General features: G+C 36.3%; 1 protein-coding gene across 6 annotated transcripts in view; it reads right to left on the bottom strand.

The window, feature by feature from the left end:
• The window catches only part of SESN1 (sestrin 1), a 121,032-nt gene that overhangs the window by 2,643 nt on the left and 93,651 nt on the right, over positions 1-24,738 (bottom strand). For 2 of the 6 annotated variants that reach the window (XM_061207713.1, XM_061207718.1), the window contains exons 2-10: positions 17,506-17,571; positions 16,476-16,676; positions 15,664-15,846; positions 13,528-13,770; positions 11,013-11,160; positions 8,617-8,729; positions 6,242-6,432; positions 4,814-4,958; positions 3,016-4,152 (exon numbers count right to left, since the gene is read on the bottom strand). In XM_061207713.1, the coding sequence (XP_061063696.1) occupies positions 4,066-4,152; positions 4,814-4,958; positions 6,242-6,432; positions 8,617-8,729; positions 11,013-11,160; positions 13,528-13,770; positions 15,664-15,846; positions 16,476-16,676; positions 17,506-17,571 (1,377 nt within the window). In that variant the 3' untranslated portion in view covers positions 3,016-4,065. Of the gene's footprint in view, positions 1-3,015; positions 4,153-4,813; positions 4,959-6,241; positions 6,433-8,616; positions 8,730-11,012; positions 11,161-13,527; positions 13,771-15,663; positions 15,847-16,475; positions 16,677-17,505; positions 17,572-24,363; positions 24,561-24,738 lie in introns of those variants that run through there. The other 4 variants (XM_061207716.1, XM_061207717.1, XM_061207715.1 and 1 more) reach the window with 4 other exon arrangements.

Here is a 24,738-nt window from a genome sequence, read left to right as displayed (position 1 = left end):
TCATTTGGCCAATCTAGGTCTTTTGATTGGGGGATTCAATCCATTTACATTTGATGTAATTACTGACAGGGAAGGACTTACTATTGCCATTTTGTTAATTGTTTTCTGCAAGTTTTGTAGCTTTTTTGTACCTCATTTCCCCTCTTCCTCCTTTGTGTTTCATTGACTTTTTTTTTGTAGTGACATGCTTTGATTTCCTTCTCACTTCTTTTTGTGTAAATTCTAAAGAGATTTTCTTCGTGGTTACCATGGGGATTATGTTTAAAAATGTTAAAGTTATAAGAATATTTTAAGCTGATAAGAACTTGATTTGCATACAAAACTCCATTCCTTTACAGTTCTGCCCACTCCCCACTGTTATTGATGTCCCCCTAAGTCCCTTAGGCTCTCTTCACTTTTCTTCATTTCTCTTTTTGTCCCTCTGACTTGATAATATCAAATAACCTCCAAGGTTATTAATAGTAACTCCAAAGTTATTGATAGTATCAGTAACTCTTCAAGGTCACTGATTAATTCTTCTCTCTGATCAAATCTCCGGTTGAACTCTAGTTTTTTTCCCCTTAATTCAGTTATTGTATTCTTCAGCTCCAGAATTTGATTCTTCTTTATTCTGTCTCTTTAGTGACATTCTCATTTTGTTCATGCATCATTTTCCTGATTTGTCAGGCTTGGTCTTTTTTAGTTCATTGAGCATCTTTAAGACAACTGTTTAAAATTCTTTGTTAGGTAAATCAGATTTCCGCATTGCTTTAGGGTTGGTTTCTCTAGATTTGTTTCTTAGATTTTGCCACATTCTTCTGTTTATTTATATACCTTGTGAACTTTGTTGAGATTTGGGCATTTGAAAAATAGCAACTTCCAGGGAGGTATCTTCTTTGGGCATGTGTGTATGCTTTTATTCCAAGATATATATCTGCTTTTAACTGTCTTAATTTCCCTAAGAGGCTTGTCTCTTTCTTCTCAGGAGCTTCCTGTTCCAATTTGTTTTATTCCTGGCTGTACTCTCTTGGATCTCCTGCACCTGCCTACAGAACTGTAGACTCCCTGCTGCTCTAATGCACCTCTATGCTCACTTCTGTTTGCAGTGGCCCACAACCAGCATCCAAACCATGCTACCACTCCCACTAGTGCTCCAAGTCAGGTGAGACAGAATTCAGTCCCTCAAACAGCCCCCAGACAAGCCTGAATATTGGGCACAAGTTCACCTTTTTCCTTTCTGTCCCGAGGGAGGAGCCACGAATTGGGGGTTTCCTCTCAATTGCATCATGCTGTGCCAGGCAAAGGGAAGGGCTAGGACAAGCAAAATGCCCCAAATTTTCTTACACCTTTTGGCGCAGCCTTCTCCTGGTTTTGTGTTTGCCTGAGCTATAGCTTCCCAAGGGGTTTCTAGAGTTCTCACAAATGTATTTTGGTCCTTATATTGTTGTTAGCTCAGTGTCTCCATGGGGAACAAGGACCTGGAGCTTCATTGGTGATGTCACTCACCATCTACCTGCCTTTTGCTTTCCCTTGATATTCACTAGTCACAAATATGTGACAAAATCTGAGTATCTTAATGAGTGAAATGTGCTTGGAAAACATGCTTATCCAACAAGTTTTATTTATTTACTTATCTACCAATGGTCTGTTATCAAAATAATTTGAAATAGGTAAACCATTAGAAGAATTAAAAATCTCTTAACTCTTAAATGAATTTTAAGTTAAAAATATCACCACTATTTATGTGAAGTTAATAACTGTGGTAAATACATAAATGTTTAGAATTTAATCTCATTCTTATAATAAGAGATACTGAATTAAGTTTCACCTAATAAAAAAGTTCCCCAATTTTTACCAAAAAACTGATTTAAAAATTGAATCTTGGAAACCTCAACCAGAAATCTATTCATGATTATTTAAGAAAAAAAATTCCTCTTGTGGGGGAGAGTTTTGGTATTCCATAGTGTATTCTATTTTACCATCCCCAATTATCTTGGAAACTATTAGTTTCAAAGATTATAGTGACATTAGAAATCCTATTGTTTAGTTTTGAGAAAACATTGAGTAATAAGAAACACCTGTTAAATGGGAGGTACTGAAACATCAACTTTGTATCACAGGCATGCCTTTATTACTTTAGGTATAAGCACACTTTTTTACTCATTAAAATTTCGAATCGTGATTTGTAAGTAGTTTATAAGCTTCAGTGAAAGAAGATAATGAATTCAGTTTATCTTGTTTTGTGATCATCCTACTACTGATTAGAACCTCTATTAGAAATTTTGTATTTTCAAGAGCAAGTGCAAAGAACAAGGAGCAGCAGCAGAACGAGTAAAAATTTAACTAAATCCAGTGCAACTTTACTTGTTGGATTCACCTGTATTGCTATGATGAAAAAACCCAGCAGCAGACAGAAAAGGGCAGAGGCATGACGCAACTTCAATGGGTAAGACCATTTGTATATTATTGTAAGCTGACTAGAAATGGGCTTATATATTTCTTTAAATATATTGAAGATAATTTTTATCTAAGGTGATAGTCTTATCTTCTCAGTAGGGTGTACAGCCGTGAAGGTAAGTACATCACCTCCATTCAAAACTGTGCCTCCCATCCCACACTATAAATTTATAGGCACTAGATGGAGCTCAATAAATGTTTCGATGAGTAAGAGAGTTATTACGACAGCTTTGATTAAATTGAGAGCTATTTCTAATTGTTTGACAGTGTCATTTTTTGTTCTGTAGTGGCTCCCTAATTAGCCACCTCAGTTCAAAGTGGACAAGGCATGGGGCTGTACCAGTTATTTCCAAAATAAAACTTTTCTTAATATCTTTCAAAGTGACTTCAAGAGTTAGTTTGCCATTTAATAGTCTCTCATCTGATTACAGAATTATTTAAGTGTGATGGCTAATGAAAAAGTCAAAAGAAACAGAATAGTTACCGATTGTGAAGTCATGACTTTTTAAGAGACTGAGACAGCAAAAAAAATTGGAGAAAAATTATTCTTTATTGAAAAATACCAATAATACTGACAGACTTCAAAAGCAATTCACACCTCCAGAATACCAAGTACTTAATACATTTTTTTCAAGCCTGTTTGCATTTCAAACAAAGCTAGCATTTTTGTAAATCAAATTTGATAACCTGACTAAATATATTTTCCAGCTTTATTATTTAAGGAGCTGTACAACCTCTGAAGTGGGGACCATGAGGTGGGCAGGAGCAGAGGGGCAGAATGCACCTGGGACTGCACAGCAGTCTACAGCAATATTTCTCATAACTTTGGTGCTGGAAACAAAAATACTGTACAAGACAGCTGCCCTCCAGTGTCAGAGAATCTTGGGAAACAGCATATTAAAAGGTAGCCAGCTTTTCTTATAATTTACACACTTTCATTTAAGATTGCTTTTTGAAGAAAATCTTTAAGAATGCCACTGTAATTTAATATCATCCAATAACTCTGAATTAAAAAACTATATGAAAGAAATGAGCTGTACCATCATAATGGTCTTTGCCGAGCTGTGAGTAATTTTAGATGCAAAAAAAATTAACACATATGCAAGTTTAATTTGAAACCACAAAAATTATGTATGTAGGCTCAGATAGTAGCAGTGTTCACTTTATTACTAATAGCTTAACTGGAACAGCCACTCTATTCATTCCACCAGCAGGAATAGCAGCACCAATATCTAAAATTCTTTATGTATCAATATAAAAGCTTACATCATTATCAAAGTCCCATTCTTTGCATGCTCCAATTCTTGTTATTTTTTTTTTAACATGAAAGCAACAGGATTTTGAGAGTTACTATTTGCTGTATTAAAAGTTATACAGCATCTTGTACTGTCAAAAAGCAAAATACTGTGAACAGCAGCCCTTCTTCACAGCTCTAAACTTGAAGCTGCCAAGCACTCACTGCTTGTGCCAGCAGTGGCATTTCCACAGTAAAATAGCAGAAACTAAAGGAATCATGGCACAATGGATTTCTGAATTCTTTTATCTACCATTGGTCCTGGGGCTTAGTACCTTCCCCTTGTAGGACTATATATCTGCTGATCGTTCATCTTCTTTAATGGAGGAAAGGCATCAGGTCATATAGCGGGTAATGGCTCTCAGAGCATAAAGGAGTTCTGCTTGCATCCTAGCTTCTATAAGAAGCAGATTAACATGAACCTGAATATAAAACACATTATCATTTAAGATAGGGTTCAATGAGGATATATGTATACATATAACTGATTCACTTTCTTATACAGCAGAAACTAACACAACATTGTAAAGCAATTAATTATACTCCAATAAAGATGCAAAAAAAAAAAGAGAGATAGGGTTATAAGCATTCACAATCAGTTTCAGTGCATCTAATAAACACCAGAAATGTTTTCTGTGTGCCACTGAATAACATCAGTTTCTCAAAACAAAAGCTGTCTGAGCTGTTACCATCATAATGGTCTTTGCCGAGCTGTGAAGACCAGATTTTTTGGATAGATGTTCTGAGCTTATATTTATATTCGATCACATCTCTTCTTGAAGGTTTGTTAGAATAACAACTTCCCTGCCAAATCATCATTCACAAACACTCTCTTCTTTCTCCTAAGCAGTTACAGTGATGCCAGCACTTTGAGGAGAGGCCAGCACACCTGTTCTCCCTGTCTTTATTCTTTTACTTTAAACCATAATGAGGTTCCCCCTTCCAAGGGGTATCTGAGACAGCTGATCTGGAATGTTCTTCTCTGGGTCGGTAGAGGTGATAGAAGGGGTTTGAGACCCATTAGATTAGGTGAAGGAGAATAAGGATCACTGCTAAGTTAGAGTAAACACAATAGGTACTTACCTTCTCAGAGTGCTTGAACTGCCTCCAGAAGCTATCATACATTCTTTTGGTAACCTTTTCAGGAGTGCAAACAACAGTTTTGATATAAACTTTAAAGCTACGATCCAATAGCTGGTTAATTTCACCATAGTCATAGTCATCATATCTGTTAAAAGACAATGTGAGAATTATTATATTTTTGATGTATAGTCTGTTTTCTTCTTATGGAAGTACAGACATCAATAGTAAATGCTGTATTATTTCCCCCTCTTTCTGTAGGTAGCTGTCCCCCAAAATGACAGCTTTACAATGTTTCATTGGGGGTGGATGAATGAGTATAAAGGGGTAAGAAACAGAGAAGTCAGATGAACAAAAAAATTGCCAGTGCCCAAGCAACAGTATATATTTACAATCATGAATAAGCAACCACACTGAGGAACAAATTCTGGAAACAGAGTTTGAGTATTGCTGATATTAAGAAATTAACAAATTAATCAGACAATAATACTTATTGATACTATTACATGATATACAAATTATAATCTATTTGTGTAAATAAAGTTTTTTTCTTATGTTTCCAGGAGTTCTTGGGGTCAGATGAGAAAAAAGGGGGGTCAGATGAGAAAAAAGGGAGAAAAAGGTGTCTGAGAGGAAAGAATCAGTGTCTACACTTAGGAAAGGCTAAGCCAAGATGGTCGTAGGCACCAATGTCTCCTCTGCCCCACTGGCAGATAGTTCCTAGAACTGAAGTCTCCTATTTGGTTTTTAGTAGAAAAGGAAGAAAGCTCTTGTAAAGCGGGTCTTATATAACCATTCAGGAGTCTAAAGTCATAGCCTGGCTACTGATAAAGTGAAGAAGCAAGAGAAAGTCTGACTTTACAGCTAAAATAATCAGAAAGTACCACAGCATGGTTGTTTGTGTATGTTAGAAGGTGGTTTACGATGGCTGTGTTTCCTATATAGCATAATAAATGGGGCTGAATACCTAACAGGATATGAAAGTTTTGTATTTTGATGAAGTATCATGGGAGTAGGTACTCTTTAGAAGGGTACTGTAAGAGTTCTAAGTTCCATGAAGGTAGAAGTATGAGTGTGTCAGGAGATAAAATATGATACAAAGGGAAAAGATACCATAAATGTTCAGAGACAAACTTTGCCTCTTCCTCTATGCTCTTGGACCAGCTTGCTTGCTCTCCTCTTCCCTGGAGGCATCTGTTATTTAACTCTTGTCAGCATTCCTAACTCTCCCTCCTGCTTAGCTAGGCAAGAGAAAACACACCAAGCTGCAAAAAATCAAGTTTTTGAAGCACAAAATGCATAAAAATAAGCTATTGGGGAGGGGATGGTTTTGAGTATGTTAATGTATGTCTGTGCATATGTGTTCCAAACACCTGAATAATTTAGGCTAAAGGAAAATACCTCTTCATAAACATAAGAAAACAGACTAACCTTATTCCAAACATGCAGTGAATATAGTTCCAAATAGCCCGTCTTAGCATTGAGGTATCAACATCTTTGTGCATTGCCATTGTATTATAAGTAAGATTGTAAGCAATGTGAAATTTTTCATCGATCAACTGTCCTACATCTGGATAAAGACGATTTACCAAAGAATAACCATGGTCTTCCCAACAATAGTCCTAAATACAGAGAACAGAACAAATGTGAATAATTAAAATGTGGCCAACTATAGTTCTATGTCTGTCGCTCTTCGGTGCAGTGAAAGTACTGGCAGCTGAAATCCACTGCCTTTCTAGTACATCCCTAGCTCTCAGTTTCACTTGCATTCCAGTTTGATGTTTTCAGTTTCTATACTGCAACATGCAAAAGTTACGTTTTGTAACTCAGCGAGTTTAAAAACCAGTGGAATCTCTTCCCCTTACACACAGCTCACCCATATTCAGCTTTCTCTCAGTTTCCCCCGTCAGCCTCCAGAGATGACCCATCTTGGGAGGCCACTCTCCTTTTCTATTGCTGCAGGCATTCAAATGGTCCTCAAACTTTGTAAATTTTTAATTCAAGGTATCCATCATTCATTCTTTTTCCTCCTACCCACCTCTGATTCTCAGCCCTATTAATTGTGTCTCCTAATTAGTTTTCCCAAATTAAAGTCTCCCTGCTTCCTTTCTTTCCATCTCAAGCAAAACTTAATAAGCCCCCACTTCAATGTTACTCCCATATTTATTTTCCTAAAACACCTCTTTTGATATTATGCCATCACTATGGTCAAAACCTACAAATCTGATCATCACCTACAAATCTGATCATCACCTACAAATCTGATCAATTTTAAACTACCTTCCCACTAATCCTTTGCTTGAAGGTCTTAGCAGCCCAGTCAGTTTATGATCCCTTCCCTCAACCTATGCTCAGTTATTGCCTAGTCTCCTCTGCTTACAATGCCCATGCTTTTAAACCATTCAAATCTCTCAAATCCTAATCTCCCTCCATAAAATTTTCCAGTCCACATGATCTCTTCAATTGTAATCTATTATATTTCATGACACAGCTTCACTATCAAGTAAAATATTCTATAATTCTTTCCTTGTGCCTAATTCTGTCTCCTTAAACAATATGTTAGTTCCTTGAGCAAAGAAAAAAAAAATCTCATAGTTCTCAAATACTTTCATAATTCTGGTAAAAGAGTTATAATAGCCCCTGCACAATAATTGGGTAAGTTGGGAATATCAACTCATCTGAATTATATATTTACCTATCTAAATTAAATATATAACAGACTGTTTAAGAAAAACATTTAAACTACAGTATGTTTCTACTGACGGATTGGAAGCAGTCTTACAAAACTACAGCACAGAATAGATAAATGTTTGCTAATTGATGATTCTCAACTTTTATTCTGGAACTAGAAGATACAGCAATTGTTACTCCTGAGATATACTTGCAAAGCACTTAGCACAGTGCCTCCTGCCAAAGCGAAAACAGAGAAGGAGCCTGGTATCCTGGAGGACGACGAGGTCCCTAAGTTTCCATGGGCTCAGTATATACAGAATTGTACTGGGAAGTTTTACTGTGTATTTCAAAGTTAACAATTATGGAGCTAAACAAACTGGGTCTACCAACAATAATTCTACTCCCTACCCCAGTAACTTTATTTATTCTAAGAGATGGGTGCTAAGTAATTTTGGAATAAGATTTATTTATGTGAATCCTCTTTAAGGTTTAAATTTGAAAGCTTTAAAAATTCTCATTGCTTCAAATGACATTCAGTTCATATTTTAAAGGGAATTAGGTTATTGTAATCATGGTTTATTTTCTATGGTATCTGTAAGAACTCACCCAAATTAAAAAGAAAACAAAAAATCCGCTTTCCCCATAAGTCCTAATTTAAGCAAATTTTTCACTCTTTCTCATCCTCTTTCCCTCCACCCACACACACATAATGCCTGAGATGCTGTGAGGACATTTCTCTTGTCACTCAGGCCTGGTGCATATCAGGGCAGAAATCGCCTCACTTTAACACTGGGGCTCAGTAAAATAATGCTATAAATGCAAGCTAGGTTCAAACACAACTATTATTTATTGTTTAGTTATAGTAGGAACTTTAACTGGGTTTCTGCATACCATCTCTGGGAACCTAACCACTATTGTAATTTTGCTTTATGGGTGAATGTGTTTTGAATTCTGAGCAACTGATTTATGAACTTTAACAATATAATAAACATACCTAAGGGAATTACGTGTACGTAGAAAAGTTATTTTTCTCTGCATCGCTTTGTTTTCAAATCCAGATGGCTCTTTCTTATTTTAAGTCAGACTGAGATATTTCTAATCAAACATGTACGTACAACAAGTTGTCATTTTACCTGGACTCGAAATGTTGGGACGTGCATTCCATGTCTAGAGAAATCCTTATAGCCATAACTAGTATCCTCAAAGTGACGAGATACATCTCTCGCTGGTGTAACTTCTTCATCATCTGAAATAATTTTTTAAAAAAACCACTGAAAGCCTTTCAAAAACAGGATGCTAGTTAAAATTCATTTTACCTATAACAAGTAAAAACAGGATTACCCTTTCTCTGACACTGAGTAACCAATATCAACTAAAATAAAGTCTTAAAACTATAAGAAATAGCCTACTTACTAGTAAATGGAATATAATAAAAGTAGATTCTCTGTTATTAAAAAAATACTCATGGTTGAATTTTCTATGCTTTTCATTCCTCTCTTTCACAGATCCTCTCTCCCTCTGTGTCCCCACTGTAGTTTATAGATACTAGGTTCTACTGAAAAGTATGTACTCCAAGTATGAACACCCTTTTGAATAATCTTTATGGTGATAACAAATATAAACTTTAAACTTTATGCTCTAAACTTTAGCACTTGGACTATTTTTAACTTTAGCACTTGGAATATTTTTAATATCACACAATATATAAAATGATCTCTTTAACAGCTCGAAGGTCCTAGAAGCAATTCTAAAATGATGAATAAAGGAAAGAGGTTCTGTGCGTCATTGTTTTTACAATGTTTCCTGCCCTGCTCTAAGCCTTTTCAGATTATCTTCATGTTTAGGAGTCGATGAGATTATAGTTTCAAGTAAATAAAATCAAAGACTTCTCCTCAAGCTAACATCCAACCTCCATTTATACAAATTTGATTTTTTCTTTGCTATTAAGAAACTTGCTTTTAACATATACTCTTTGTCCCACTCTATTATTGTCAAAATACACTGACACACTTTATTAACTTTTTTCCTTTAAATTATCTGGTTTACATATTAAATCCTATAGCCTACATTTGATAAAGGCCAAACATAAAGGATTTACGTTGTTGTTAGTTATCTAATAAGTAGCTCCTTTTCACAAATCATAGAATTTTAAAGCTGGAAGCAATCTCAGGCCTTTATGAATGCAATTTCCTCATTTTAAAGAAGAGGAAGAAAAGCACCCAATGTTAAATGACTTATATTCACAAAGTTTATTAGCAGTGATTGTAGTATTAGAACCCAAATCGAATGTCCTCGCTCTTAGTCTAGTGCTGTTTTCACTATAACTTCCTTTTCTAGAAGTAGGACTACCTATGCAATAACCTTTCTAAAAGGAAAGACATATTTGGATTAAACTTAAAAGCTTTTGCACAGCAAAGATAACCCACAGAATGGGAGAAAATATTTGCAAACGAAGCAACTGACAAAGAATTAATCTCCAAAATATACAAACAGCTCATGCAGCTCAGTATCAAAAAAACAACCCAATCCAAAAATGGGCAGAAGATCTAAATAGAGATTTCTCCAAAGAAGGCATACAGATGGCCAAAAAGCACATGAAAAGATGCTGAACATCACTAATTATTAGAGAAATGCAAATCAAAACTACAATGAGATAGCACCTCTCACTGGTCAGAATGGCCATCATCAAAAAATTTCAAACAGTAAATGCTACAGCTGTTGCTGGGAATGTAAATTGGTTCAGCCACTATGGAGAAGAGTATGGAGGTTCCTTAAAAAACTAAAAATAGAGTTACCATCTGATCCAGCAATCCTACTCCTGGGCATATATATGGAGAAAACCATAATTTGAAAATACATGCACCCCAATGTTCATTACAGCAGTATTTACAGTAGCCAAGATATGGAAGCAACCTAAATGTCCATCAATAGAGGAGTGGATAAAGAAGATGTGGTACATATATACAGTGGAATGTTACTCAGCCATAAAATGGAACAAAATAATGTCATTTGCCACAACATGAATGGACCTGGAGATTATCATGTTAAGTGAAGTTAAGTCAGACAGAGAAAGACAAATATCATATGTAACCACTTACATGTAGACTCTAAAAAAAGTGGTACAAATGAACTTATTTACAAAACAGAAATAGAGTCACAGATGTAGAAAACAAATCTATGGTTACTGGGGGGAAAAGGGGGGAGGGATAAACTGGGAGATTGGAATTGACATATACACACTACTATATACAAAACAGATAACTAATAAGGACCTACTGTATGGCACAGGGAACTCTACTCAATACTCTGTAATGACCTATATGAGAAAAGAATCTGAAAAAAAAGTGGATATATGTATATGTATAACAGATTCACTTTGCTGTACACTTGAAACTAATACAACATTGTAAATCAACTATATTCCAATAAAAAAAGGATACTTTTATTTAAATTCTCTTAAATTAAAAAATTGGGCTTTTATTTTTGGACACAATAGACATTTTATTGACTATGTAATCGTTGCTTTTACCTGAAGAGAAGACAAACATGCTCTCTCTTTTTTCTATTTCAAAACGTGATGCCATCTCTTCCTGACTTGCCTCTTCTTCATCTCGACATTCCTGTAACTGCTTCATCTTTTCCATGAGGGCTTCGACCTCAAAGAAGGAATCACTTACCTGAAAAGAAAGTGCAATTAAGGTTACATATGTCAGACACGGAATGAAATTTTTGAATTTTATTAAGTCTGTTTCATAAGAATTTGCATCTTAATACAATATAAGAAAAGTAGATCTTCTTATAATGAATGAATCAAAAACAATTATTTCAGCCTATCATATATACAGATATTTAAATTTTAAAATATAAGAGAAAAATGATTTTAAGAACACATTCTAATGTTTTACCTTTTATTACTAAAATTAGTAATCAGTATCAATGCTAAATTTTAAAAATTAAAATTTAACACTAGTCAATTTAAAACAACTGAATATTTAAGAGTTAAACTTTTACTTGCTCAATCAGTTAAATAAGGTACACAAAGTATAAGTGGTTTTGCATCAACTGTGTACACTGGGCATGTTGTCAATAGACAGGCATACCTCAGGTATATTGTGGGTTCAGTTCCATACCACTGCAACAAAGCGAGTCATGAATTTTTTGGTTTTCCAGTGCATATAAAAAGTTATGTTTAGGGACTTCCCTGGTGGCACAGTGGTTAAGAATCTGCCTGCCAATGCAGGGGACACGGGTTCGAGACCTGGTCTGGGAAGATCCCACATGCTGTGGAGCAACTGAGCCCGTGCGCCACAACAACTGAGCCTCTGCTCTAGAGCCCGCGAGCCACAACTGCTGAGCCCGCATGCCACAACTACTGAAGCCCACGCGCCTAGAACCCATGCTCCGCAACAAGAGAAGCCACCTCAACGAGAAGCCCGCGCACTGCAACCAAGAGTAGCCCCCGCTCGCTGCAACTAGAGAAAGCCCACGCGCAGCAACGAAGACCCAATGCAGCCAAAAGTACACTATACTGTACTGTACATTATACTGTATACCGTACTGTACTATACTGTCCACTATACTGTTTATACTGTAGTCTATTAAGTGTGCAATAGCATTATGTCTTAAAAAAACAAGGTACATACCTTAATTTAAAAATATTTATTGCTAAAAAATGCTCAACACCTGGGAACAGGGAGCTTATCTACTAGGGAAGTTTTTAAAAATTCGATTATTTCACTATTATCTCATTTAATAGAGGGATAACTAGGAACAGTACTTTTTCTTTAGCCTTGTACTAAATCAAAGGTGGGGAAGGACAACAATCCAACTCTAAGCATCCTAGCAACTCATGTACTCTCCCTTAGACCATCTCATAACCTTTAAGCTTTGATAAATAATCAGTGGCCATATGCAGGCCTCTAACAACAATCCAGATAGCTCTCAACAGAGGGTGGAACTGATGGTCTTGGGCCTTGCCAGCACAGCACAGTGATCAACCTTGGGAACATGATTTTCCCTCCTGTGCGCATCTCACCATATGTAAATGCTACCTCTTATTTAGTACCTGATAAATGCCAAGCACTGTACTAGGCTTTTTACCTCTTTACAGACATTTCATTTAAACTTTACAATAACCTTGTGTTTGACCTTTATTTAGAAATGAAAGAATGGAGGCTCAGAGAGGTTAGATAACTTGCCCACAGTCACATATATGTTAACAGTCAAATACACGTTAAAGTCAAATATATAAATTCAACCTGTCCAAATCTGTTTAAAAGTAATAATACAACTGAGAAAATCTGTGCAAAGTATTCAGAAGGCTGTAATGTTGTTTCTGTGATTTCAATTTGGAAATATAAACCCTTTGCTCTTTCACTACAGCTAAAGAATGCAGAGGGAATTTTGACTCATTATCTATAGAATTAAAATTTGCTTATAGAAAATTCAACTCATTCTGATCTGTTTCAAAGGAATAACATAACTGAGAAAATATAAAAGCCAGAGAAGAGAAGGAATAGAGGTAAAAGCATTTTAATAAATTTATATTCACTTTTACATATATTTGTGAGAAGTTAAAACATGAAGAAGTATTTTAAAAGGAGAAATTCCAGATCAAGGCTGATTAAATCTTCTAAAAAATAATTAAGAAGACAGCCTGTTTCTTCTGTGCAAAAGGATGTGATCAGCATCGGGAAGTTTCTACCACCAAGTTCCACTGTTCTCAGTCTCCCCTCATCTCACTCAGTAGCCGTTCAATACCAGATGGCTCTGATGGGGCACATTGTTGGTGGCTTCTGATCCTAAAAGTATTCAAATGTAACCTCCTAGAGGGTCTTATAATTATGTATGTCCCTTAGCATCAGACTAGTGCTGAGCATTTGGAGGCAGTCAATAAATACTTGCTGAATGAACAGGTATGGGGGCCTAATATCTTTTTGGACTTAACAGGGTAGATTTTCTTAAAAGCCAAATGAAAAAATAATATAACAGCAATTACTGTGATTACTCTTATGATGATCCTATAATAAATAATAGATACTTACTGAAACATTTCCTGCTGAGTTGACCTGCATCTCATCCACACTGTGATTGCCATTTGTAATGTCACAGATGCAGTAGTTACTAACAGAAGGAGGTCTGAATGTGTGGCCACCATCACAATGAATTTCTGGACTGATTCCACAGCCAAATGTGAACGAGGCAAGAGAATGATAGTGTGTAAGTAGAACTACTGCATGTACCAGTTCTGCAAGGGACCAGCTGTGCTCTTCAGCTTTTAGAAGTCCCTTGGGAAAAAAAACAAGAACATATTTTTATAGTGGGGTATGGTATTGATGAAAGAATACAGTTCATCTTGGTATTTAACCTATTGAAAACAGGATTAGTTACTATATAAAACTTAGGATAAAATTACAATTTGAGGCATGTAGAACCCAGAATTTGCTAATTTAATTTTTATAAATATGTATTCACAAATAGAGCTTAACATAATCTGATAACGACACATTCGTTATTATTTTGACTTTCTGAAATCCTGATTTAAAAATGTAGAATACATTTTGTTTAAAAGCAGTTGCCATATTTCAGATGATGGATTATGAATGCATTAACTATGTTGTTAGTGCAGTCTCAAACCAAATGTAATGAATTTGTGTTTAAAGTAGAAGCTACTGTGTAAAATACGCCTGTTTTTCTTTATTATCAGGCCTCCTCAAGGAATTTTTAAAAAGTGGTTTGAACAACTTGACTCTGAATATTCTTAAATCATCAAATTATATTTATTTTAAAAATTATGCTCAAGGTAAAGCTTACAGTTCTTCAAAGTCTTACAAATATGTGTCCACTCTGCTTCATTATCTATTTTATAATATTGTATAATTTTATATTACTAGACAATATAACAGACATTGCATTAATCATATTCAAATCTTGTATCTCCTTGATAATAAGATGCTTCAATTACATAAAAGAATCTAAAATATTCTAGGGAATTCCCTGGAGGTTCAGTGGTTAGGTCTCTGCACTTCCACTGCAGGGGGCATGGGTTCCATCCCTGGTCAGGAAACTAAGATCCCACAAGCCTTGAGGCATGGCCAATAAATAAATAAATAAATAAATATTCTAAAAAGAGAGAAAGACAACACCAAAAATATATTGTATTTTTAAGAATTTCTACTGCATGGTAGATTCTTTTAGAGAATGTCCATCTACTTTTATTCTATTATCTTTATTAATAAATAGAACCAGACGAAACTAGTTTAAAATGGTATTTTACAAAGATAACACAACAAGATGCCACTTTACATCTATCAGAATGGCTAAAATCCAGAACACTGATAACAAATGCTGACAAGGATGTGGAGCAACAGGAATGCTCATCCATTGCTCATGGGAACACAAACTGGTATAGCCACTTTGGATGACAGTTTCTTACAAAGCTAAACACAAGCTTATCATACGATCCAGCAGTCACACTCCTAGTTATTTACCCAACTGAGTTGAAAACTTATGTCCACCAAAAAGCATGCATGTGAATGTTTGTAGAAGCTTTATTCATAATTGCCAAAAACTGGAAGTAACCAAGATGTCCTTCAATAGATGAATGGATAAACTGTGGTACATCCATACATGTATTTTTCAGCAATAAAAAATGAGCTATCAAGCCATGAAAAGCCATGGAGAAACCTTAAATGCATACTGACAAATAAGCTAGTCTGAAAGGGCTATATACTGTGTGATTCCAACTATATGACAGTCTGGAAAAGGTAAAACCATAAAGACTGTAAAAAAGAGCAGTAGTTTCAGGGGGAAGGGGAGAGAGATGAATAGGGGGAGCATAGGAGATTTTGAGAAGTGAAACTATTCTGTATGATACCATAATTAGTGGATAACACGACATTATGCAGTTGTCAAAACCCATAGAACTGTACAACACAAAGAGTGAACCCCAATGTAAATTAGACATTATTAATTCATCAGTTACAGCAAATGTACTATACTAATACTAGATGTTAGTAATAGAGAAACTATGTGTGTGTGTGTGGGGGGGGTGGATGGTTGACAGGGGTAGAATATGGGAACTCTACTTTCTGTGCCATTTTTCTGTAAACCTAAAACTGCTCTAAAAATTAGTCTAATTTTTTTTTTTTAATGACACCCTAGATATATTCTCTACTTACCTCAATATGTTCTTTGGTAATAAGCCAAGGTCTATGGGCTAACATTTTGTTAAGTTCTCCTAAATTCTGTAGTTTTTGAGGAGCATTCTCTAAACCGTTAAGCCACTTGGGGTCTCCACCAACATGAAGGAAATCATTTACATGGAGATTCACTAAGTAGGAGCACTGATGTCTTGCTGCAGCCTTAAGAGAAAACAAAAAGATTATTCTAATTACTCATATTAAAATCTTGAACAACTACAAATCTTTTTCTTTACAATATGCAAAACAGCTAATTAAGTTTTTGATTAGTATGTTTTCAAATTTTCCATATACTACAGAAATGAAGTTTTCATATAAACATTTAAAAATTCATACACTATAGAAAGCACCTCAAAAATATCCCAAGAACAAATAAAATATCTGATCAAAGCATCTGAACTTTAGAAAAATTTTATACCTACTGTCAGAACCTCAGATTAAGAAGAAACTTCAATTAAGGTGCCAACCATAAAACAATGGAATATTATTTATAAATTGAACGTGAGTACCACCACTTATGTCAATCTGAACTATCAGTGAAATAATCTTGTGTTCTACTTTATTCTCGTATTTAATAGAAAATGGTTCTCAACAGAGTGTAAATACATATTTCTTTTTCTGTTATATTTGACAGCATACTTATTTAGAAAGAGGAAAAATAGATACTATCTAACAGAAATCCAATTAGAAGTTAGAATATAAGTATTTATTCCTGTGTTTGAAGCATTAACCATCTCTTAAAAAGATTAATAAAGCAGGCAGAAAGAATTTTTCACTGAATGTTTACAAACCATTATTCCAATGTAGTGCCGATAATGTAGGGGTAATGGCCCATCCATTTGCAGTAGGTAGTGTTGAGTTTTTAAGAAACTTTCTAAGTATTGTGGGTGAAAAACCATCACTAAGGTAATATTATCCAAACGACCCAAAGCAGCAAAAGAATCTGCAAATAAAGTATGCATCTGTGCGTCTTCACTCCCCACTTGAAGAATCTGTATGAAAGAGAGGAAAACCATGGTTTCAGAAATTGTAAATCAGTGTAAAAGAAAGAAAATATGCAGGGGGAGGGGAAAAAAAAGGAATATGCATGCACTGCACTCTAAGTGTCACCTAGAAGCAGATTAAATTTGGCTTAAGAAAGAGAGGTTATAATTCTACAAATTTAACTCAACTGGTTGCAAGATAGCAGAATAAAGAGTCACATATCATGTAGCAGGGGAAAAACAACAAAGGCCGAACATTAAAGGCCATCTAGATAGGCTGCTTGCAGACTTGACCAGAATCCAGACATCCAGATCTAAATCCAGAATCCAGATTTAGATTATCAAATTTGCAGAGCTTGCAAACAGACACTAATGCCTTTCCTTTTAACAACACCTACTCTCCCTGAATTTACAGAGAACCAAAAGTAACTAACAGTAAACAATCCCTGTGAAAACAAAGTATAGGAGCATTTACATATTTAGAATTAAAGATCCAATCTAGCATTGATACCAGCCTGTGGAGTTGGCCAAGACCAAGTAACTCGGCTTATGGGCACACCTAAACAACATCTAAATATAAGCAGGTGGCATATCATTGGTCAAAAACAAGTCTTGCCTTTGCTTGATTAAATACCGGTGTTAGAAAAGCATCATGAAATACTAGAAATCAACATGACTATAACAGCTTTTTAATCCCACATATTCACTGCCAAAACATGATGATTAACTTGTGTAAAGCATATTGTTGACCAACAGTTGTTCAGATGCGAAGATGTGGGTCATGAAAGCTTTTCCTTAAAAGCATACAGTTCACTATGTACTTTCACAAACAACATACCTCCTTTTCTGGGATGAATCTGCTTGGTCCGTGTCCTAGTGGTCGAGGAATTCTAATTCCAAGTTCCTAGAAAAGAAAACTACACCATCTCAGGCCTCCAGCAGTAAACAACATGAACTGAGGCCACAGGAATGGGAGAGAAAAACAGCCAGTTGAACAGAGACTGGCTTGTTCTGTTGTTTTTTTTTCATGGCCATATATATATACCAGATCCTCTGTTTGCATTACATAGCTGACAACAGTTTATAATACAACTCTGACTAAAAACAATAAAACCTGTTTCACTAAAACCAGAGTTTTGCATAAAGTACTTGGCAGAAAGTCTAGAACAGAAAGTTCAGCACATAGCAGCCAACCCTGTGGATTGTCAGTGATACAAAATAAGACCAATGTGCTTGTACATCCAAAACCCAACCAACCAAAATATCAATCCCTGTGCATCTTGTCAGGAAATGAAAAAGCCATAACCTCTACCTAGATGTCTTAAACTGAAGTATAATTATTACTACATCTATAATAACACTTCACAAGAACAGAAATACTATGAAAAATAAAAAAGCTATTTAAATCCACAAAAGAGAAAGTAGTGCAGGGCATGGTTTCTCTGTGGTTGAGTAAAACAATTTTAGAGAAATTAATTTTGTTTGTGAGTTTTCCTTAAATTTTTAATTTATAGGATCTCATCAACTTTGCTTATATTTTAGAGGAGCTCAACTAATTAAAAAATAAATGGTTTTCTGCCTTTTGACATAGTGAACCTAGAATTCTATACTTTATGTGACAGTGTAGTGTGGTTAACAAAAACTGACAATCTACTGTTAGGCTTCCATCTTTTCCCTCAATATAGTGTGCTAATAGAAACAAAACCAAAATGTAATTCAGACTTTTTTTTTTCTTTTTGAGGCTCATGTCCTATCACTCTAGTCTCTAAACAAAAAACCCCCTCCTTCTTTAACAACTAAATATTAACCCTTGCTTATATAATTACATACAAATATTATTTCTACCCTCTCTCTACTGCTTCCAAAAGTCCTTCATGATATAAACCAGATGCTTTCCTTTTAAAGGAAAAAAAGGGGGGAGGGGGCAGTCAGAGAAGAACATGTGGCAGCAATTCAAGAAATCTGGTCCAAGTGAATGAAAACCTTTTGAGCAGAATGGATTTTTAAAAATTAAGCAGGCAGGACAAAATTGAAGAGAATCTTAATTAGGAGAACTCAAGATTCAGATTGAAAGTAGGCTGGATTTGCCAACTAAATCTAAAATTTTATATATGTTTCAAATAATCTTGTATTGGAGGTCAGTGATTTCTTACTCTGATAATTCCACACTTATACTGAAGATAGTAATGTCTAATAACCATGCCCCTCCATTAGAGGAGGCACTAAATTCACTGGCCCGGCCGTGTATGTGTCTCAATTTTAATATCCTATAATAAATGCAAGGAAAAAACCCACATTCCTGCTATTCAACACATCATCTTGGCACAAATGCAGCCATTTATATAAAATGATGACTCTACTGGCCTTTCTAACTGATTTAATTACATACATTTCTAACAAAATATACTGGGCAAGACTTTAAGGCTAAAAATCAATACTTAACCCTTCTCAGTTCTTTACTATCTTATTTAAACAAAATGCATTTTAGCAAACACCCCATTTCAGGGGTTTATTATTCATTTTCTACCTAAGAGACACTATTCTTGTGACTTTAGTATACAAAAGGTGGCATTTCAAAGGAGGAGAAATGGATTATTCAACAAATGATTTTGGTACAACTGGAGAGCCACTCAGAAAAAAAGTGAAATTGGAGGCTTAAATCATACTTTACTCCACAATAAATCAGATATAAGTGTAAAAAACAAAAATAAAAAACATTACAGTATTAGAAGAAAATACCTGTGGACTTAGGTCTAAGAATGCCATAAAACCAGGAGATCATAAAATATAAGATTGATAAATTTGATGACATAAAAATAAAGACTTTCACAGGGGAAAATTAAACACATAAAGTCAAAAGCAAACAGAAAACTTGGAAATATATTTGCAACTCATATAGCAAAGGGCTAAATTTTTTTAATACATAAAGACAAATCACTAAGAAAACCCCCAACAACCTCACAGAAAAATGAACAAAGGACATGGACAGTTCAAAGAAAATGAAATATAAATGGCTGAAAAAATGATCAACCCTCACAATAAAACAACTGCCATTTAAGTACACTGAGATACAATTTTTCACCTAAAATACTGCTTAAGATCAAAAAGTTTGATGATAGGCTGTGTTGAAGAGGGGGTGGAGAAACAGCCATTCATTGCTTATACTTTTCTGATGGGAGTGTTTTGAAGTGTGAGGAAAAAATATCAAGAAACATATAAGGAGTATAAATTACTACAACCTCTAGGAGGGCAATTGGAAATACTGATCAAAATTTAAAAGTTACATACCCTAATCAATAATTCCATTCTAAACATTACCCTATACTCACATTTCTGAAATGTCATGTGTAAAAGTATAATCACTGCAACATTGTTTCTAGTAGTACAAGATATAAAGCAACCTAAATGCTCATCAATAGAGGACTGTTTCAATAAAGTTTAGTATGACCATAGACTAGAATAGCATGAAGTCCTCACAAAGAATGAAGCAGTTCTGTACCAGTTGGCTTTAAAAGATCTCCAAGATATGTGCGGGGGAAAAAGATAAAGTGTATAATACGTATATATTATGTTACCATTTGTAAGGAAAGGGAAAAAAAATTACCAATTCCATTTCTAGGACTTTATCCTACAAATACATTAGCAGCATGTGGATTGTGTATGTGTGTGTGTTTATTTTTTTAAAAATAAGACCAGATTCCTAGCACAAGGGCCTCAAAACAAAGAGGTTGAAGTATATTGTTTTGGTTTTATTTCTATACCAAATAGATAGTTTATATATCAAACTGTTACAAAACAATAGCTTTACAATTCCAAGAAAGTGACTATCAATGTTTCAGAAATGGAATATTTTTCTATAGGCATGCCAAAGGTCTTTCCCAATGGTCCTTTCTAATTCTCAAGTCTTTGAAAGTCCACCCCTGTAGCCAAATTTAGTGGCCATACTGGTATCATTGTCTCCCCTCTTCCTTGCCTTCAAAGGTCAAACCTTTCTTTCCCAGTTCCTTTAGAAATAGATTCTTTTATGTATTTTATGAAAAATTATGTGTTTTAAAACAGGATGTTAAGAAAAAGCAAACATTCTTAGGAATGGATTATAAACCTATTATGCTAAGAACCTCTTACTGTTAAGATCACATTCATTCCTTGGTGAGGTACCAGTCTAACAAAGCAGGGGACAGAATAGGAAAACTGAAGAAAGGAAAGGAATGCAAAGGAATATCTGATATTTAAGACTCCAATTTCATTATTTTACTTACAGCTAGTTCTAGGTAAAATAGAATTTTATGAACTCTGAAATTGCATCCCAATTTATCCTAATCCAGATACTGTCAGGAAGCAGGTCATTGATTCCACCTAGCCTCCCACTGCACACAAATTGAGCTCTAACTTCTGGGAAAAGGAAACAGGTGACAATTATCTTGAAAACAGCCAGGAAGTCTGGTTCTAGAGTTGGTGTCTTTAATTAATTACTCTCAAAAGAACCTCTTTAAGAGCTTTTGAGAGACTTCCCTGGTGGCGCAGTGGTTAAGAATCTGCCTCCCAATGCAGGGGACACGGGTTCGAGCCCTGGTCTGGGACGATCCCCGCGGAGCAACTAAGCCCATGCGCCACAAGTACTCAGCCTGCGCTCTACAGCCTGCAAGCCACAACTACTAAGCCCGCGTGCCACAACTACTGAAGCCCGCGCGCCTAGAGCCCGTGCTCTGCAATGAGAAGCCACCACAATGAGAAGCCCACGCACCACAACCAGAGAAAGCCCGTGCACAGCAACGAAGACCCAATGCAGCCAAAAATAAATAAATAAGTAAATAAATTTTTTTAAAAAGAGCTTTTGATACTTAAAGGTCCTTTTAGATAGCATTATTATTATACAATAGTATTCTTGGTTTCTAAAGGGTTAAAAGTTTCAATTTTCTGGAAAACTCACTTTTGAAACACTTCTTTTCCTAGTCACATGACAAATTAGTTGCTACCCTATTTTCTAGCAGGTATTGATAAAAAAAAAAAAAAAGGCACTGCAGGTCTTCAATGGTGTGATCGTAAGCCAAACTAAGTGCATTTCATAACGTCCTAAGGGTTCCTTCAATTGTGCCTTCATATGTACCTGTAAGAAACTGAATTACAGACTTTGAACAAATTTTGGCCAATCTAGATTCAAGGAGGCAGAACTTGCCAACGGCAAATGGCCTTGTTGTGAAGCAGATGTAAATGCTAACCACAGCACAAACCTCACAGGCTCTTGGTGAAGGTGTGGCTGGGAAATCTATCATGGGAACTAACAGTCTTCTCCTCTCAACAACCCTCCTAATCAGCATCTTTGAAGACACAGCAACAGCCTCTGCCATCACAACACTGCTGCAAATCTCTGACGTGATATCTGTTTCCTCTCCAGTGTATACTAACACACTAATTTTCACAGTATGAAAATTCTCAGCAAATGCTGACAGTACCACAGAATGACTAATGTATGCAATGTATCACTGTATGAATCTGTGTTTATGAATGTACTGTTCTAATCAGATTTTTCAAATTTGTCAGATACACTTATGAATCCATATGAATATCTTTAACCAAAAAAATGAACAGTTTGCCACAAGTGCGAAATGAGAGCGTTTGTTGGCTTACAGTGTCTATCCACTTGCAAAACTAGTTGAAAAGTAAAAATAATCAGATCACTTGAATCATTTTATTTTTTCTCACTGCACTTGGTACATTATTAAACTGTCTAGATGTCTTAATACTGATAATCACAATAATATTAATTCTGATTTTTAAAGAAATTACAGAAGTTCTTTTTGAAACACATTTCAACAAGGCAAAAATAGGCTGTAAAAAGTAAAAGTTCCCATCCCACTCTTCCTTGTTTATGAGAATCATTGCCTATAGCTGAGTGCTAGCCTTTTGACATTTGAATTTTTAAATAGAAATGAAGAAATCTAGAAGCATTATAAAGAAAACTTCCTATTATAACAACATGTACTAGTGCTTCTTCTAAAATTGTCATTAACTCTTTTATAGGGAATTTAGAAATACTCAAAGTTCAGGTACCTCTTTTTCCAGTGTCTGGTCTTCTATGAAATACATTCTAGAAAAATAAAAACTCACTGACTTCAAAGTACTGGCTTTATAAGGCTGACTTAGGCCATATGTGTGCCCTATACTTTAGTCAGGAGTTCCATTCCTGGAAAGGGTTTAATTTAAAGGCACTGTGGAAGCTTGCTATTTGATAGAGTTGTGTTATTAATTCTTTTGTAAAGTGAATAGTTTTCCTATAAAGCACTACTTCCTAATTTATCTTCCCACATGTTGGAGGTTTTAAAAATGAAATACAGCTATACAAAGGTTCCTGGTGTCCGAACACAATCCCATAGGCTCTGTAATCAATGTGCAAGCTATTGATAAAATGTATCTCTATCTTCCAGTTGACATGGCTATATTTAGAGATTCTAGATCTGGGCAAAAACCAGGATTCTGCACACAAATACCACCAGAAATAACAGATTCAAGCACAATGACTGAGGCTCACTTCTCAAAATGAGAACAGATCTGTTACGGCCTGCAAACAGAAACTGTAAATTCTATTTCAACACTTTCACACTCTTTTCTATGGTAAAGTTTCAAAGCAACAGTTATGAGACTTTTTTTAGGTTGTTGTATTATCTGGAAACAAGGAGCACATTATGTATCCATGAATGCTAAAATCTAGAAAAAGCATTTGGTGTTCTACAACCTTCACGAGAAAGTGTCTTCATTTAAGTTTATATGAATATATGTAGTATATCATAGTGTAGACTCCATTTACAAAAAATATACATACATATAAACACTGAGTCATTTTAGTGGGCAATACAGTAGAGAAATTACCTCGTATTTACATTTCTTTAAGTCAATACTTAAAACATTCTGATTTCAATTTTAATTACTATTTCTCTACTTTCTCCCTTGCCACCTTTTGAATTAAAGCCTTTTAAAGTTTCAAATTTGAGTTAAAGGTGTATTAGTAACTCTCAGATGGTGCCCTATTTGCAGCCACTTAGGAAAAATACAAAATGTTACAATTAAATAGCTCTTTCTGAAGGCCAATTCAGACACAAAAAGGGATAGTTTAATAAACAAGAGTAAACGCTGTGCATAACGTCATAGAGCTGGCAGAACATACTTATTCTAGGCAACATCATCTTTTAACTGACCGAAATATATTTGTTTCTTTTTCTTTCTTTTTTAAAGTAGGAGGCGAAGAGAGTGAGGGTCCCCGAATAATGTGTTTTGACAAGACGCTGAGGGGGAAAAAATCCACAGGCTGTTCTACCGTGAGACTAGAGTTTGTTAGGTTTCTTCTGGCTTGTGGAGACTTGTACAGAAGACAACGTTATTTACGTTTCGGAGACTTCCATTTAAATGACCGAGGCAGCTGTCCCTCCCAGCCGCAGCATTTTCTGCCCGGGGACGACTCGCGGTGGCAAACGCCCCCCCCCACAACTGGCCGCCCCTTCACCTGAGGGGCGTGGGCCAGCCTGCGATGCCCCGCCGGGCAGGGCGGCCGTCCGGGTGGTAGCTCCAGGGGCGCCCTCCCCGGGGAGCGTTCTCCGAAGCTGTTAGGGTGCGAGGGCGGGGAAGCGACGCGACCTCCGTGCAGCCCAAGCAGTTGGCCGGGTGCCCGCCCGCCCACTCGCCCGGTCCCTTGCCCTGGTACCTCGTCCTGGCCGCGGCTCCCGCCACACTGCTTGCAGCCCAGCAGCTCCGAGACGGCCAGCGAGGCCGTATACGCCTCGTTCGCGGCTGTGGCCAGGCGCATATCGGCGCGGGGACAGCTGCGGACGCGCAGGGGAGCCGCGGCGGCGCGGAGGAGGCGAGAGCTGGACGGGCTGCCAGTCGGCCTCTGAGCTGTAGCGCCTCAGTCGGCGCTGACGGCTGAGGTAGTGCGGGGTGGGACGGAGCAAACAAACAAGACACGCGGCCCCGCCCCCGCAGTCACTCCGCCGAGTCGGCAGCCGCGCGCGCCAATGGGGGCCCGCAGCGCCGCGGCACCCCGCCCCCTTGGCGCTGGCGGGGAGCGGGCGCTGGCGGG

Source organism: Eubalaena glacialis, chromosome 12 (genome assembly GCF_028564815.1).
Source record: "Eubalaena glacialis isolate mEubGla1 chromosome 12, mEubGla1.1.hap2.+ XY, whole genome shotgun sequence".
NCBI classification, from domain to species: domain Eukaryota; kingdom Metazoa; phylum Chordata; class Mammalia; order Artiodactyla; family Balaenidae; genus Eubalaena; species Eubalaena glacialis.
The sequence above is the reverse complement of the archived record's forward strand: the minus strand, read 5'-3'. Positions and strand labels throughout refer to the sequence as shown.